Source organism: Megalobrama amblycephala, linkage group LG3, assembly GCF_018812025.1.
Source record: "Megalobrama amblycephala isolate DHTTF-2021 linkage group LG3, ASM1881202v1, whole genome shotgun sequence".
Classification (NCBI taxonomy): Eukaryota; Metazoa; Chordata; class Actinopteri; order Cypriniformes; family Xenocyprididae; genus Megalobrama; species Megalobrama amblycephala.
In genome coordinates, this window is record NC_063046.1 from 49,482,858 (window position 1) to 49,500,170 (window position 17,313).

General features: G+C 37.9%; 1 protein-coding gene across 1 annotated transcript in view; it reads left to right on the plus strand.

The window, feature by feature from the left end:
• The window catches only part of chrnb1l (cholinergic receptor, nicotinic, beta 1 (muscle) like), a 29,305-nt gene extending 19,650 nt beyond the window's left edge, over positions 1 to 9,655 (plus strand). The window contains exons 8-11 of the mRNA XM_048185899.1: positions 1 to 224; positions 318 to 496; positions 7,901 to 8,042; positions 8,280 to 9,655. Of these exons, the coding sequence (XP_048041856.1) occupies positions 1 to 224; positions 318 to 496; positions 7,901 to 8,042; positions 8,280 to 8,420 (686 nt within the window). The 3' untranslated portion in view covers positions 8,421 to 9,655. The remainder of the gene's footprint in view (positions 225 to 317; positions 497 to 7,900; positions 8,043 to 8,279) is intronic.
• The last annotated feature ends 7,658 nt before the right edge of the window (positions 9,656 to 17,313 follow it).

The window sequence follows — 17,313 nt, forward strand, 5'->3', positions numbered from 1 at the left end:
GTGAGAAGATGACTCTGTCCATCTCAGTCCTCATTGCTCTCACTGTTTTCATGCTGTTGTTGGCCGACAAAGTCCCAGAAACATCACTTGGCATTCCTATCATCGTTAAGTATGTAATGTTCACCATGATCCTGGTGACGTTCTCAGTCATTCTTAGCGTGGTGGTTCTGAACCTCCACCACAGGACTCCCAGCACACACCACATGCCCAAATGGGTGCGAAAGGTGACAGATCTTGATTTAAAGAGCATCTTATTCACATTACTTCATCAAATTACTTGAAACTGAAAGCTTTTCCTGGCATCTAACATTCTGCAGGTTTTCATCAACTTACTGCCTCGTTATTTGGGTGTGCTGAGGCCCCAACCTGAGGAACCGGTAGAGGACGAGACAAAAGAAAGCATCCCACTGGGTTATTTGGACCAAAGCCTCAGACCTGGAGGTGAATATTTCATCCGAAAGATCAACCCAGAGCTGGTAATGCCGTGGAGAGGAAGGTAAGTGTTCTGTGCAATAAAACATTTTAGTTAAAATCAAGCTGGTTTTTCAGACACAAAATAAACCAGCTTCTGTATGTAACAGTTTGTGTGTCCTCTAAAACTTTTAAGATTATATGTGATATAAAAAAACATATAATATATTGTGGCTAATATATTGTGTGGATGGGACTTGATTGTCCATGGCAAATTGGCAAAGTGTTAATGTTTCAGTTACTTGAAAGCTGTGTTTGATTCACTAAAAAGAGCTGACACATAAGAGTCATTCATTCTGTGATCAAACTACACTGGTTGAGTAGTATATTTTGGATTCACTAAATAGGAAACTCATAAGCGCAATTTTTTCAGGAATCAGACTATACTAGCCGCTCTCCATATTTTTGATTCACTAAAAAGAACCGACTCATAAGAGACATTGGTTTGGGAATCAGACTGCTCTGGTTGCGCTGCATGTTTTTGTTTCACTAAAAGATCTGGTTCATAAGAGTCATTCGTTTGGGAATCGGACTACATTGGTAGCGCTGTATGTAAACTTTGTCAGACTATTTTTAGAACAATATTCCATCCGCACAAGCAGAAGAATGAAGGTGCAAGACCATTCATGGAAGCAAATGTCATTTGGGTGGTTTTAATTTTATTTATTTATTTTTTGCTAAAATGGAATAGTTCTTAGTTCTGGAAATTGTATTTCTGGACTATTATATATAAGACATAGTAGTTTGCCTATTTTTTAAAAACTGACTGACTGCAAACGCTCAAAACAACCCCTGTTAGACACAGTTCATGTTCACAATTAATGAACACTCAATCAAACAAAAACACACTTGGGTGCCAAATCAATATGCATCAGTTTAATGTGCTTGTACCATAATCTGCTGGTGTTGGCAATATTGCTCGCTTTTAAGCAACTCTCATAAACGCGGATCAGGGTGGACGGATGATGAAAGTCTCTGTGCTGGCTGTTCCTCTTCTCAATCCAAGGGCATTTGATCTCAGCCCAGTTAAGCCCAGTCACCCCTCCAAAGTCGCCAGAACCTAAGCTCTTGTTGAGCTGAGGCATTAGAGTGTAATGCACACAAGAACAGCAGGGGAGGGCCGAGGGTCGAGGATGCACATAAATGGATGAATGGGAGGATGGACAGATGGATGGGTTTTCTTTGAAAACGTGCACATGACTCTGCTTCAGTGTAGAGTGTGCGTGTGTGTAGAAGAGACGGTCTCTATCTGTCTGTAATAGACACACCAAACTGTTTTGCGGACACACTGGGGTGCATATCCTCCTCCTCATCTGTTTCAGAATGGCTCATGACCCATGCCCAATCACTCTCCCTCTTATAATGTGGTGCCGCAGCGTGTGCCTGCTCTTTAGCCAGTCTAACAGGTGGTCTTAAGATGGGTGCATGCTGCTAAGGCTTTATTATAGTGCTAAGCTCACAAGTCCTTCAAGAAATGCCGCCAGTCTGGAGGGCTACAGGATAAGAGAAGTGATTTCAGGGAAAGTTAGTTATGTTGTATTTTTATTTTGGCATAAATGACAATCCAATGTTATTAGCAGGTGGTACTCCAAAATTTGGAACAACCCAAAGGCCTAAATAATCTAAATTTCTTGCTAAATCTAATGATGTTTTGTCAGTAGGACTTGAAGTGTGGTCCCAAGTCTGTCTGATGTCAGAGTTTGCTTGGTGTGAAGAAATGTGTTATGAACTCAGGCCTGCCTAAAAACAGGTGTTTGAATACCTGATTCGCAACTGGTATGAAAGCAATACAGCCTAATTTTAGGAGGTAACTGCTTTTGAAAACATTGATTTGTATTGTGATATTTTGCAAGCTGAGTGGCAAATGCACTTCTCTTTGCTTCTTGTCAAAAACATCAGTAAAAAAATGTGTGTAAACGAATATATATATTAATTTTTTTTTTGTTTAAGTTGTAGTAATTTTATGTTATTTAATTTTGTCTTTTTATTATTTTTTTCCCCTGTTTAGCTTTATTTTATTTTTAATTAGGGGTCAAGTACCAAAAGTGCGTAGGCACCTAATGTAATTGTTAGTCTTCTTCTTCTTCTTCTTCTTCTTCTTCTTCTTCTTCTTTCTTCTTCTTCTTCTTCTTTCTTCTTCTTCTTCTTCTTCTTCTTCTTCTTCTTCTTCTTCTTCTTCTTCTTCTCCTCCTCCTCCTCCTAACTGGGGTTTGGACTGTAGAAAAAATGTTGTGCTGGATTGAAAATGACATTTTGTTGAAGAATTTGAGTAATTCTATGTGAATTTTGTAAATGTAGAGTTTTTGTATTTGATGGTGATTATACCTGATGTTGTGTAAATCTTCAAAATCTCTTTTAACGCTCCCCAAGTCTATGTCAGCCTATAAAACTCTATGGTAAAAAGTTGTGAAATTTTGGAGTCTCTAACTCAATCCCACTAGCACCCCCAACTGTTCAAGTTTGCACTCACTTTTATTCTAATAACTTATGAACAAAGGGCTAGAAACTAATTTCTTTTTCTCTGATTCCTTGGCTCAAGATTATTCGAATTTTACAGAAAAAAGCTACTTTTTCAAACTCCTCCTAGACCAAAAATCAAACCAGATCATCTCCAGACAAAAGTAATGAGCATTATATACAAGAGAGTGTATTTATGGGCTTTCAACCATTTTGCTTAAAATCATTTTTTTTGCAGTTGGTCTGATACTCATTGCCTTCATTTTTAGCTCCTCGTTCTGCCTCTGTGGTGCTTGGCGCCTTAGCTTATGCTTACAACTATATTTCAGTTTTAGTTTTAGTAAGTTTAGTACTTTAACTTCAACTTAATTATTTCAGTTAGAATCCAAGGCAACATTTCAAGTTTTCCACATTTTCCAGTTTTTGTCTAATATTTATATTTGATTTTCTGAAAGTGAAAAAGTGAAAAAAGTGAATGCCAAGTATGGTAATGGTAACCCATACTTGGAATTTGTCCTCTGCGTTTAACCCATCCAAGTTAGTACACACACATTAGGTGTAGTGATTAGTGAACACACTCACTGCAGTGGGCAGCCATTTTGCTATGGCTCCAGGGGAACGATCGGGGGTTAGGTGCCTTGCTCAAGGGCACCTCAGTCATTCCTGCCAGTATTGAGAATCAATCCTTCAACCTTCAGGATACCAGTATGACTCTCTAACCATTAGGCCATGTCTGCCCCAGATTATTCTGGCAGAAAAAGCTGATTTCTTTTTTTCATTCAAAGAAAGAATCTTATTTCAGTTTTTTTTTCAATTAATGAAAATATTGTCATAAAGTGACAAACAGCTGCCCCTGGTAATCAAGGTGGTACTTGTGTCCATGATGCAAATATACTGCATAAAAGAGACCTGCAACTTTCATGGCAAATTCGATGTTCCTTCAGTTCTGGTCTCAAAGAAAACTCTCAGAGTCAAACTTCCAGGTCACAGGAGTTTTAACTTTATTGACAAGCAACAAAGTGAGATGTCAGCTGTTCATCTGGTCATCTCACGAGTCACGACAGTTTTAACCAATGATCTCATTTGCAGATGCTCTTCTCCCTTTCTCTTCCTGGAATCTCCCAAGTACTCCCCAGTTACTTCATTAATTGGCTATCTTGTTCTCTTTGTAAGGGTGACCGACTGCCAACTAATCTACATCTTTTGCCTTTCTCCCTAATTGTAAAATTCTGCCAATTGATGGCCAACCCTTTCTCATAGGCAAAATAAAACACTCCCCAGAGGCAAGAAGCCTCCAAGTGACATATTTATTTCACACCTTTTAATAATGGTCTTATGCATTTCACAGCCACCTGTTGTCTACTGGAAAAAATCCCAGACTAAGCAATATATGCTTAGTGGCCAAGCTAACTTCTCAGATACATTTGACCCTTGTAATCACAGTCACGTAGGCCATGAGGCCTCAAAATATTTCCTCATAACATGGGTCGGGTCAGAGTGGTCAAGGTTGCCATGATTTTGCCATCTTCTGTTGATCCAGGAACAACATTCTTGTCCAAAACATAGTCCTGACCCTATCCATAGCCCTAAACCTAATCCTACCCATAACTTATCCCTAAAATCAGAGGGAAATGATGGGTGAATAACACTGATATAGAAGCCCCTAACCCTTGTGTTAAGCCTAGACTTGACATTTAACTGTAAACCTATCTCTCAACTCTGATTGGTTGATTGGAATGTTGTTCCAGAATCAATAAGAATGTTGATTCAGAACATGTTCTATTTGGTGAAATCATGTTCACCAGTGGTCAACTAGTTGTAGTAGTTATTTGAGAAATATTTTATCATATTTTTTCCATTCCTGGCTGTTTTTGAATGCAAAAACATGCTCCACAAATAATGCATGTCTCACCAGAGTCAAATGAATTTGTAAACTGCCTAAAATGCTTGGTAAAAGGTGTAGTTAGCTTGTTGCTCTTGTGTATTCATTGATATGTATATTCAACTGTCTGAAAAAACAGGTGGAAGAGTACTTTGGTGGAACAGTGTGGAATTTTAATCTGTGTTGAATTTATATGGATTATGTTGCCTGAAGGTCTGTGTATATGAGTGGGTCTGTGTAGATAATCATGTTAGTATGTGTCTTTATATATTAGGGGTGTGTGTGTATACGGCATAGGAAGCTGAGCACGTACACCACATATACAGACAGAATAGTATGTGGAAACAAGCGCTATACCCGTATGCATCTCATTGACCATGCATGTCATGTGCCGGACGTGTGGTGCTCTCTATATAATCCCTGTTGGAAAAAACTCACCCTTGAAAGAATGGGAATGTGAGAGAGGAGAGGTCAGTCCCAGACACAGCACAGCTCTCATTCATTCTGCACTGTATGACAGACTCATTCCCACTATAGCACAGAGCAACACAATACCGACCTCTACAATGCATTCATGCTACTGTACAACACGGCATATGCAGAACTACATTACCGCATAATGCTATAAATTATTAGTGACACATACTAATTACTATTTCTCATACTTCGTCATTTATTACCATAAAATATTACATTTGGTGTCCTGCGTGGTTTATACTGCAGATAATACCTTTAAGTAACAGCAAACTTCTCTTCAACAAGCGCACAATTTCAGTGATCAGGTGATTTTCTCATAGAATTATGATGGCAAGTTTTGAATGTCATTGCTGTTCTGAAAATGTAACAATTCAACAGCTGCAGTAAATCATTTTAAATGAGAACTGCTCTCTAAGGCTCTGTTTACAACTGGTTCACCTAAAAATGAAAATTCTGTCATTAATTACTCACCCTGATGTCGCTCCACACCCGTAAGACCTTTGTTCATCTTCGGAACACAAATTAAGATATTTTTGATGAAATCAAAAAGGTTTTTTATCTCCCATAGGAAGCAACGTAATTACCACATTCAAGGTCCAGAAAAGTAGTGAAGACATTGTTAAAATAGACTACAGTGGTTCAACCTTAATGTTATGAAGTGATGAGAATACTTTTTGTTCAGCACTTCCAGGTTCTATGTCAGAACGCCGGCTCATTATTGACTGGCTCCTGCATCAGCATCACACGCATGCGTCGTGCTGCTCACATGAACAGCTTCGGCCAATACTGAGCTGGTGTTCGGAAGTAAAACCTGGAAACGCTGAACGTAAACAATGTAGGTGAATGACACTGAAGAGAAGATATTGTTGAATAAAGTCATTATTTTTGTTTTGTTTTTGTGCACAGGTTGAACCACTGTAGTCACGTTGACTATTTTAACAATGTCTTTACTACCTTTCTGGACCTTGAATGACTGTAATTACATTGCTTTCTATGGGGGATAAAAAACCTCTCATATTTCATTAAAAATGTCTTAATTTGTGTTCTGAAGATGAACGAAGGTCTTACGGGTGTGGAACAACATCAAGGTGAGTAATTAATGGCAGAAATTTCATTTTTGGGTGAACTAACCCTTTAAGAAGCGTTTAAGTGGACGCCGCTAAATACAGATGTAAACAGGATCTAAAATGCTTTGAGGTTGTCCACTTTCGACCACTTCCAGAGGTAGTCGAAAACGTATTTGACCAGATTGCTTTTGTAGTGTAGACACTCGTGTGATCGAATACGTTCAAAGAGCCAAAAAAGATTGCCTACTCTTTGCTTTCTGACCTAACACCTAAACATTATGGGAAGCGCACCAGCCAGACGGGATTTAATCTTTTTTGGCTGAAGACCTACGTTTGTTTTGAAGATTAAAAATGTGATAAGCACAATGTTCTCTCACCAGGTGTAAACGGATCGGATCCGATTGACCAAAACATATCTTAATACCAGGTATAAACAGGGCCTAATTCACGAGTTCACATAAACATATAATTAGATAGAGAAAAGTAATGCGTATTTGGCGTGATGAGTTTTGGCCTGAACCCAGAGTACTCGCCCCGGATGTGGTTATGAGAGATAGAATTTAGAAGTGAGGAAATGGGGTGGTGGAGGGATGCTGATAAACTGTCAATCGAACGGAGGTAAGTCTGCAGTATATATACCTCCGTTGGTTGATTAGCTGAATGCTTCCACCTGTGATAAATTATGTGCACCTGCTCCTCACGAATTTTGTTAATAAAACATCATATGTTGCCCTGGTGTTTCAGAGTGTGTCGCTGTCACTTACAGACTAGTCGGGCCATGGAACAGGACTTATTTTTCAGGATAAAAGGGAGAGACAGGGACATACAGCACATTAAACATATATGCAGTTCCAGTGATTCTCAAACTTTTTAGGCCAAGTACCTCCTAGTCACCAATATTTTTTTTTTCTTTCAGCATTGAGTAAATTGAAATCTGAGTGAAAGTTAAGGAATTGTGAGCAATATAACAATTTATAAGCACTTTTTAGTGATAATTGTTACAATATAAATTGTAAAGAGGACCTATTATACTTTTTACATGTTCAACTATATTTAGTGTGTAATGTTGCTGTTTGAGCATGAAAAAGGTCTACAGAGTTATAAAGCATAAAATCACTACAAAGGGAGTTGTTCTCTATATCAGTGTGCACTGTTTCTGAACTTCCTCCATAGCAGTCTTGAGTTTTCTTCCAGGAACGAACACATCACAATATTCCTCATTTAAATAATTGCCGCCCAAGGCATACGCAAAATAAAGGGGCAGGGTCTGGTTGAGTTAGTAGTGAGCTGAAACTCGCAGTACCATGAAACCATGAAAACCTATACTAGTAGAGCCCAAAAACAAAATCAAGACTTTGTAAAAGGGCATAATAGGTCCTCTTTAAGAATTGTGAGCAATGTAACTCAATTTATAAGCACCTTTTGCTGATAATTGTGATACGTTTTAATAATCCATATGGAAACACTATATGACTATTTGTGTTTTGTTAATACACTTATGAACCTTTGTTTAGGGTTAATCCTTCTTTTATTTCTGTGTTTTTAGTCATAATGAGAGCACTGTGAAGTTGCAGAGGTTTTCAAACAGTGACAACTATTGTCTGATTCTGCCCCCGAATCTCAAATCTGCAATCGCCGCTATCACTTACATGGCTGATCAGTTGAAGAAACAGGATGTGGACGATACTGTGAGTCTATGAACACTCACACTCCATGCAGACAGAAACCACACACATTCTCACTCACCTTCCGCCTCTCTTTTTCCACACATACTTACAGAAACACAAAGAAACCTTTATCTAAGGCTCTTCCTCTTTGTCTGTCCCTGATCCTCATGATTATTCATAAATTGACAATACACATCCTCCTGTGTCAGTGAGATAAACATATCCCATTGTTTCTGTGTTTGATGTGTGTGCATGTAGATGACAGATGACTGGCAGTACATTGCTGTGGTTTTGGATCGTCTCTTCCTTTGGCTCTTTGTCATCATTACCACTCTGGGCACACTGGCCATGTTTTTGGATGCCAGTTTCAACTACACTCCTGACCAACCTTTTCCATGAGCACATCCCTTAAACAACAACCACACTCCTTTTCTGAACACACAACACAGCAAGACTGATGTTTGTGTGGACTGACTCAAGGGGGCACCAGAGAATCATTTCTTTCTTTCTTTCTTTCTTTCTTTCTTTCTTTCTTTCTTTTTGTCCTTCCTTCTGCCTGTCCTTTTCTTTCTTTCTTTCTTTCTTTCTTTCTTTCTTTCTTTTTTCATTTGTTCTTTCTTTCTTTCTTTCTTTCTTCCTTCCTTTTTTCCTTTTTTCCTTCCTTCCTAAATTAATGTTTCCATGATATTTTGTTGATGATATACATGTTTCAATATATTTATTTTCAAATTCTAGCTTATAATCATTCATTTTGTGCTCTTGTTAATTATTACATACTGTATTAAGTCATTATATTTAATATACCTTTAAGAATATCTGTTTTGTTTTGTTTTTTATTATTCTTGGCATAGTCTGAATAGTCTGTTTTCTATTTTTTTTTTTTAATTAATCCAGTGTTCATAAAACAGAAAGAGTGTAAATTGTTGCCTTTTTTATTTCATTGTTTTTTTGTCATTTATTTGTTGTTCATTTTGAAAACATATCATTTGAAATTAAATCTTAAAAATTATAATCACATGCATTGAGAATAATCTGAAAGACAATATTTCTCTCATTGTGTGCAGCTCTTTTCTGTCTGCCAGCAGTGGTTTGTTAAATCCGTCCTGTCTCTGACTTGTCATTGAGCCATTAGGAAATGAAGTCTGCTAACAGCCTGTCTAGCCACGGTAAAGTTAATGAACTGATGCCCAGTTGATTCTAAACAACATTACCTGATAGTTGGCTGGCCCACCTCTTTCTTTCATCCAGCACACACACACACACACACACACACACACACACACACATTTATTTCATATATTAACTAACATTGTTTTCCATTTCTGAAAACATGAACTACTTACTCTTGGATAATTATGAGTTAAAGTGAGATTTAAAACTCTGTAACATCATGTTTAGTACAAATTTAAAAAAATAAATAAATAAAAAACAGTGGTTTACAGTAGCTTTCATTAGGTTAACATTAAATAACGTGTATGTTGCTAGCTAATTTTATGCAAGTATGCTAATATTTTTCAAGTCCAAATCAAGTCCTGGATCATTTACTGTAGCATGAAATTAAAGTCATTATATTTCTTTTACTGAGTCATGGAATTTAAAGTTAACAAAATGAAAATTAAAGTTTTTTTTTCCTGGTGCAAGTGTCTGGTCTTGGTGCACTGTAGACATTTCTGAAGACAAAATGTGTTTAGCGATTTTTCCTCTTTGTCGCCATCTCGTTTGAAACCTGCAATTGCAGTCATATGCGGAACAGTTATCTGTACGTGCGTTGTGCCTCGGCACAGCTCGTCAGCGCGGATGAATCTAATGTTTGCTGTCAGTCACTGCACCGGTGTGGATACTGTACTTCTACGTCTTGAAAGTATGACCAATATAAGAATTTTCAATGGAAAATATCATCTGAACAAGTAACATGTCTGCCACTTTAATTCTGACCAACTGAGGAAAAAAGGCATTAGGCCTACAATAAACCGCGCTGCCAATGATTATTAAATCTAACGATCGCTTAGCTCGGATCATGCTAAACCGTGCAAATTATTATTACTGTTATACTTTGGTCTCAAATTGTTGTTAACATTGTTGTGACTATGTGTATATTAGCATTACCTGTAGATTTCAATTTCTGTATCCACTCCACAGTCCAAGTCTTTTGCTTTTGACTACGGGTGAATCTCCAGTTGTCACTGATGATTGTCATTTGGACCTTTCTGGATTACAATCTGCCTTCAAATTGATACGTTTAATTATTTCAGCTGCTGTGAGAAAAGGCTATAAATGACCAGCTGCGTCCTCACGTGATAAAACCGATTAGCCTGGACTCCTTCCTTTCTGTTTACGGACGTGATGTAATGACGCACAGACGAATGGCTGCATGCTCAAATTTCCTGCGGAAATCCACCATGTCGCTCTTATTATAAAACATTATTACAAGCTTACCCTTGTGAATCGAGCTAAGATAATGAGATAGTTTTGAACAGTGGCTGGTTATGTACTTGCTCAAAAATTGATTTCATCACGAAGCAGCACGACTGTTTTCAATATTGATAATAATCAGAAATGTTTCTTGAGCAGCAAATCAGCATATTAAATTTCTGAAGGATCATGTCACACTGAAAACTATATAGCGCTTTTTACAGTACAGATTCTTTCAAAGCAGGAAAATTATGCAACAAAGTTTGTTAGGGCTGTACAGCAGCTCTAGAAGAAAATGGTGTCATTGTTTAGCTTGAGTCAGTTCAGTGTTGATTTAGTTCCGTTGTTAAAATCAGATTGGGAGCGGAGCCAATCTTGGAGCATTCAAAATAATTAATCTAATTGCATCTGGTTGAAGATCGTGTTCGTCATGCCGGTATGGAGACGGGTTTTGCTGAGGATCTGTGCCGATGGCTGTTGTGTCGATGAGGCCTTCACAGAGGATTGTCTAGTAGACATAGTCCCTAGTGACACTTCAGGGCTGCGTTGTGGTCGTATCTAGGTGCAGGTCCTCCATCTGATCTGGATACGGCCCAGATCCGGCTGACTCGGGATTAACAGAGACACTAATATTAGCGTAGATGCCATTCTTCTTATGATGTAACAAGTACATCGGATATTATGGTAGGTGTTCCTGGTTCCATTTTATCATATTTATAAAATATACATACGCTGTACCAAGTCTTTCTGAAAACAGCCGAGCGCCAGGAGGCGTGTTGTGTGAGCGGAGCGTTTTTAGAAAGCCATGTCATGCGCGAGACTGCAAAGGATGCAAGCGGGACGGATTTGCACGTCAGACTAGTGCGTGTTTACATTGAAACAATGGAAAAGTAGCGCATTAGAATGGAGAAGTGCGTTCTGTGTGAGAGGCCCTTAGGTTTACTATGAAATAATTAATTTATTTCAGCATATTTTCCCACTCTTTGTTTATTGTTGTTTTGAATGGTTTACAATAAACAAACAGACACCTATAGTGGTCAACTAAACAAATGTATTTAAACACACACCATACATCGCATGATCCCTTGATAAATTAACTATACATCCATATTTACTTTATGTGCTCTTACACGCTGATAGCCAACACACAGACATGTTTTGAAGCACTTTTACTCACCGCCTGCGGTTCCAACTCATGACCACGAACCTTTATCGCTGGGACCGTGCCATCTTTCAGCTTTAGACGATCTGCAAAACCGGCGTTGAACTGGGCCATTTATAAAATCATCGCCGAAATGCACGGAACAAACAAAGACACTTGCGCAACTCCGTTGCTGCCCCGGAAAAACGGAAAAACAAACTCCATCCACTGTTCCCTTAATGCTGGGTTCTTTTGAAAGCTGAACAGGGTTGTCTTGCCCTGACAACCAAAAACAGACTTGTTTGGTGACTTCGTAAAGTCCTGTGCAGCGCTGCCGATGAGTTCGGTAAAGCCGAATGGCTCTTTCACACAGGACGCGGAATGCGCTGCGCTATAAAACCCATTTATTTCAATGGCTTGCGCCACGCGAGGACAGTTCGTTGCTGCGTCGACCAAAGTGCACACGCAGTCAAAGTTCAAAATAGTTCAACTTTTGCCGCTGCACTCTGTGACGATTACCCGCGCAGCCAATAGAAACGGAGCTCCTTCGCAAGCCTGAATTCTCTAAACTGTTCTCTGGACCTGAGAGTTTCATGCACCCACAGCCTCTTCTTCTTACTAGCAGGGCGAGTCCTAACGCTCACTTCTTAGCACAGGACATATACATATTTTGCTGCTGACCGAAAGGTGGAACAACAATCAAATGGCTAGAACTCCCGCTAAAATTTTTGAAAACTCCGCCTTCTTTGCTCTGGCCAGCGTAGCACAAATGGCTTTGTTTCTGAAGGGCTGCGCTGGACCCAGCGTGCTCTTGCTCTCTTGCTCTGGTCGACGTGTGCGTGTACACATTCTGGGAGAAGTGCTCTTACAAGGAGAACCGATCATAATGGCGTAACACAGGCACATACTCGAAAAAAAGAGTCAGATGTTTATGGGGATTTGGAAGAGTATTTTTGGCACAGGAAATCTCCGTCATACGTCCAACTCGTGTTTTGAAACTTTGGCCACGTTTAGCATGAGAATCCAACTCTTTAACAGTGTAAATAAGTCAGAATGCATGAAATAGCATTATACCCTCCCTTTAAACTGAATTAAAAAAAGAAATCAATAATGTGTTATGTGTATGCCAGGTTAAAGAGATGTGTTTTTAGTCTGGATTTAAACTGACAAGAGTGTGTATGCTTCTCAAACAATGCTAGGAATAAATTACATTTTAAAGCTGCAGTCCGCAACTTTTTTTGTGTTAAAAATTTACAAAAAATATATAATGAGAATATACAACATGAATCCATTTTCCAAACTGTGTTTTTGTCTTATCCTGAATCATTATGGTACACTTATAATAAGTGTTTATATTCGGACTATTTCAGACCAGACTGGTAGGACCTGCTGCAGAGTATCACAGTAACTGCGTGACTCGCCATAGACATACATAGAATGTTCCTCTGCAAGACGTGTGCAGTTCTGTTTATTAACCGCTAGAGGGCCAAAAATCGCGGATTAAAATATGTATACAGGTGCTGGTCATATAATTAGAATATCATGAAAAAGTTAATTTTTTTATTGTAAATTATTTTTAAAAATTAAACTTTCATATATTCTAGATTCCCTACATGTAAAGTAAAACATTTCAAAAGTTTTTTTTTTTTTTTTTTTTTAATTTTGATTAGAGCGTACAGCACATGAAAGTCCAAAATATTAGAATATTTCCTAAGATCAATCAAAAAATGGATTTTCAAAACAGAAAAGTTCAAGTTCTTTAAAGTATGTTCATTTGTACACTCAATACTTGGTCGGCAGCACATATTACAGCAAATGACTTGCTCCTAGCACAAATTACAGCATCAGTGAAGTGTGGCATGGAAGTGATCAGCCTGTGGCACTGTGAGCCTTCAGATCATCTGTATATTGTTGGATCGACTGTTTCTCATCTTTCTCTTGAAAATATCCCATAGATTCAGGGGTCAGGCATGTTGGCTGGCCAATAAAGCACAGTAATATCATGGTCAGCAAACCACTTGGAAGTGGTTTTTGCACTGTGGGCAGCTGCTAAAGTCCTGCTGGAAAAGGAAATCAGCATCTCCATAAAGCTTGTCAGCAGATGGAAGCATAAAGTGCTCCAAAATCTCCTGGAAGATGGCTGCATTGACTTTGCACTTTATATAACACAACACCAGCAGACGTCACAGCCCCTCAAATCATTACTAACTTCAGAAACTTCCCACTAGACTTCAAGCAGCTTGGATTCTGTGTCTCTCCAGTCTTCCTTCAGACTCTGGGACCATGATTTCAACATGAAATGCAAAATTTACTTTTATCTGAAAAGAGGACTTTTGACCACTGTTCACTGTCCAGTTCTTTTTCTCCTTAGCCCTGGTAAGATGCTTCTGACATTGTTTCTGTTTCAGAAGTGGCTTGGTAGTCCTTTTCCTGAAGATGTCCGAGTGTGGTGGCTCTTGATGCGCTGACTCCGGCTTCATTCTACTCATTGTGAAGCTCTCCCAAGTGTTTGAATCGGCTTTACTTGACAGTATTCTCAAGCTTGTGGTCATCCCTGTTGCTTGTGCACCTTTGCCTACCCAATTTCTTCCTTCTAGTCAACTTTGCATTTAATATGCTTTGATACATCACTCTGTAAACAGCCACCACATTCAGTAATGACCATCTGTGACTTACTCTCTTTGTGGAGGGTGTCAATGATTGTCTCCTGGACCATTGCCAAGTCAGCAGTCTTCCCCATTAGTGTGGTTTCAAAGAACAAGAGATATCCGAAATTTATACTGTAGGGATGGTCATTTAATGAAACTCAAATGTAAATATTCTAATATTTTGAGATACTGGATTTTGGACTTTCATGAGCTGTACGCTCTAATCATCAAAATTAAAAAAAAAAAAAAAAACTTTTGAAATGTTTTACTTTACATATAGGGAATCTAGTATAAATGAAAGTTTCATTTTTTTAAATAATTTACAATAAAAAAAATGAACTTTTTCACGATATTCTAATTATATGACCACCACCTGTATTACAATAGGAAACATATTTTACATTTTAATAATATTTCACAGTTTACTGTATTTTTGATCAAACAGATGAAGCCTTGGTGAAGAGATTTATTTCAAAAACATTCAAAATGAATATTATACTTGTTTTGAAGCAAAAAGAAACATGATTTAATAATTCATGCATCAAGGGTTAATCAGCCTTTGTGTAAATTGTTCGTTATTTTCAGTTGCATTTATTTAAACAGCAATTATCAGTTGGAAAAAAAACCCCATTGAATTCCTAGATTACATCAGTTTGGCCTGTACCTACATTTCTGTGAAGACACCAGTTGCATAAGAAGTAAAAGAAAGAGGTAAGAAATAATGAAATCAGAAAAGCTCATTAGCCGAGTCACTGCTTTTGAGGGGAAACCAGAAGCCTGTGTGTTTTATTGCTAACGGTTCAGTGGGCTTCTAAGGAAGCTTACACCAGTTTAATCACTGTTTTTTTCACTATGATCTTCAAAAAAAAAAAAAAAGCCTGGAGCCAGCCAGAAGAGAAGCTATGAAGGGGGTTTCTGTTCTTCTTCGGGCTGATTTAGCACTGTCTGTTCCCCCCTTTACTGAATGTTGTCTGTTTGCTGGAACTAGGTGGGGACAGAAGCTTCGAAAAAACGTGTGTGTGTGTGTCAAGGCTACTGGGCGTATAGTGCTCAAGAACTGGCCAATAGGGTGACAGATAAATCACGTTTCCATGGGTGACTGGGGTAGTGTGTGCTAATTTCAAGATGTTACTGAAGCAAATACGATCCTCCTATCTTCCAACTGTTATTCCCCCTCTCCTACACATCATCTGCTCTGAGAATTCTGATAACAAAACTCTATCTCATATCTTATAGTTACTTTTAAAAACCTTCACACAACCATCAAAAACTCCATATCTATGGTGTCAGGGTGTCACACAGACATTTTCTTTAGTGAAAGCATTTCCTCAATAGCATTATTGCTTCTGCCCTGTTTTCTCTCAGGTTATAGATATTTCTTCTTTACCTTGGTGAGATAATTGTAACATTGGCGCCAACTCTGCACTGCAGACAATAGTTGACAGTGTTCCAGGCCCTGTTTTCCCCTTTCACTGGAAGTGCAGAGGTCACCTGATGGAGTGGTTAGACGTGACAAACGTGCCTCATGAAAGGGAAAAAAGATCTAAGTTGGGGGTTCAGAGACTGATTAGGCAATAGCAACTGTTTTAAATATTAAGCCTACATGTGAACCTTTTTTAGGCAACAATAAGTAAAAAAAAATCACAATGAAAGGTATCTGGAATTTATCAAAGCAGGCTTATTTAAAGCTATTAATGTATATTTTACCTAAAATATCTTAAAATTACTATAATAAAATTTGTGTTATTTTAAGCCCTTTTCCACCATATAAGAAAAAAAACCTTTGATGAATCACAATTGTCATAATTTCGACTTGATATTTTGCGATTTTGATGCATTTTCTCACAATTTTGTAGTCTAGCGCTTTATAGCCTACAATACAGATTATTTCAAAGCAGCTTTACAGTTTGTCCATTTAGGGCTACTGTAGAAACATGCCGGCGCAAAATGGCGACTTAACATGTAAGGGGACCCACGGTTGTGTCTAGAAGGGATACAGCAACAGCAGGCAAAATTTCATAATAAAATAACAATAAATCAATTTGCTACTTATCAGATTGTATTTTATTAAGGACTACACCTACCCCCAACCCTAAACCTACCCTTACAATACTGCAAATACAGTTATTAAATAAAATAAATAAATATTAAAATGTCCAATGGCCGTAGCTGTATCCCATCTTTACCGGGACCCATGGTGTATGTGATAGAAATGGCTCATTCTAAGGTAATAAAAACATATTGGTTCATTATGTAAGGTCTTATACACCACTGAAAACAGGGTACAGTTGGTACATTTTTTTGCTTTTTCCGTTACCACACCAAAACTAGGGACTGAAAAGAAGTGATTTTTCATATGACATTTCCTTTATTTGTCTACTAAAATATTAATAACTATTAACATCCATAATTATGTCATATTTGCCACAATTATCTCATAAACACAAGAAGATTTTTTGTTCCAACTGTACCCAGTCAGGGTCGGCTACAGTTGAGACACCCATCCATAATGCTGGAAAGCTGCCTATAATTCATTGCAAATGTAAAATACCTTTAAAAATTAGAATTCAACAGTTTTTATTTCCATTCAGTATTTTATTTGATTATTTGTTTAGTTAAAAGTAGATCATTTGTAAAACATTGTACAGTAATGGCAAACAGCGATACAGTATTTAATTTTCAGTTAATCATTTTAATAGTAATAGTTGAAAAGTTGAGTAACATTAAAAAACATTGAACAACTGCAAACAGCAATAATAAAAAAGATCAAATCTATTAACTTGTGATCTTACATCTGCAACTAAACTGCATGTGACGCAACAGGATTTTAGTACATTGTGTCTCAACTGCACCCCGCTGACCACCTCGAACATTTCTCTAGATTTTACGGTGATCTTGTATGACACAAAGTCTTGCAATAGACTGGAGCACAGATTAAGGTTTTACGAAAATGTAAGTTAACTTTAACAGTCATGTAAGGATGAGAAGCTATTCAGTGTGGAAGGGACGTGGTGAAGTGAAAAATTTACCTTAGGAAAAAAAAAAAAAAAACTTTCGCCGATATCTTCTGTCTGGAGAAGCTCATGTACTT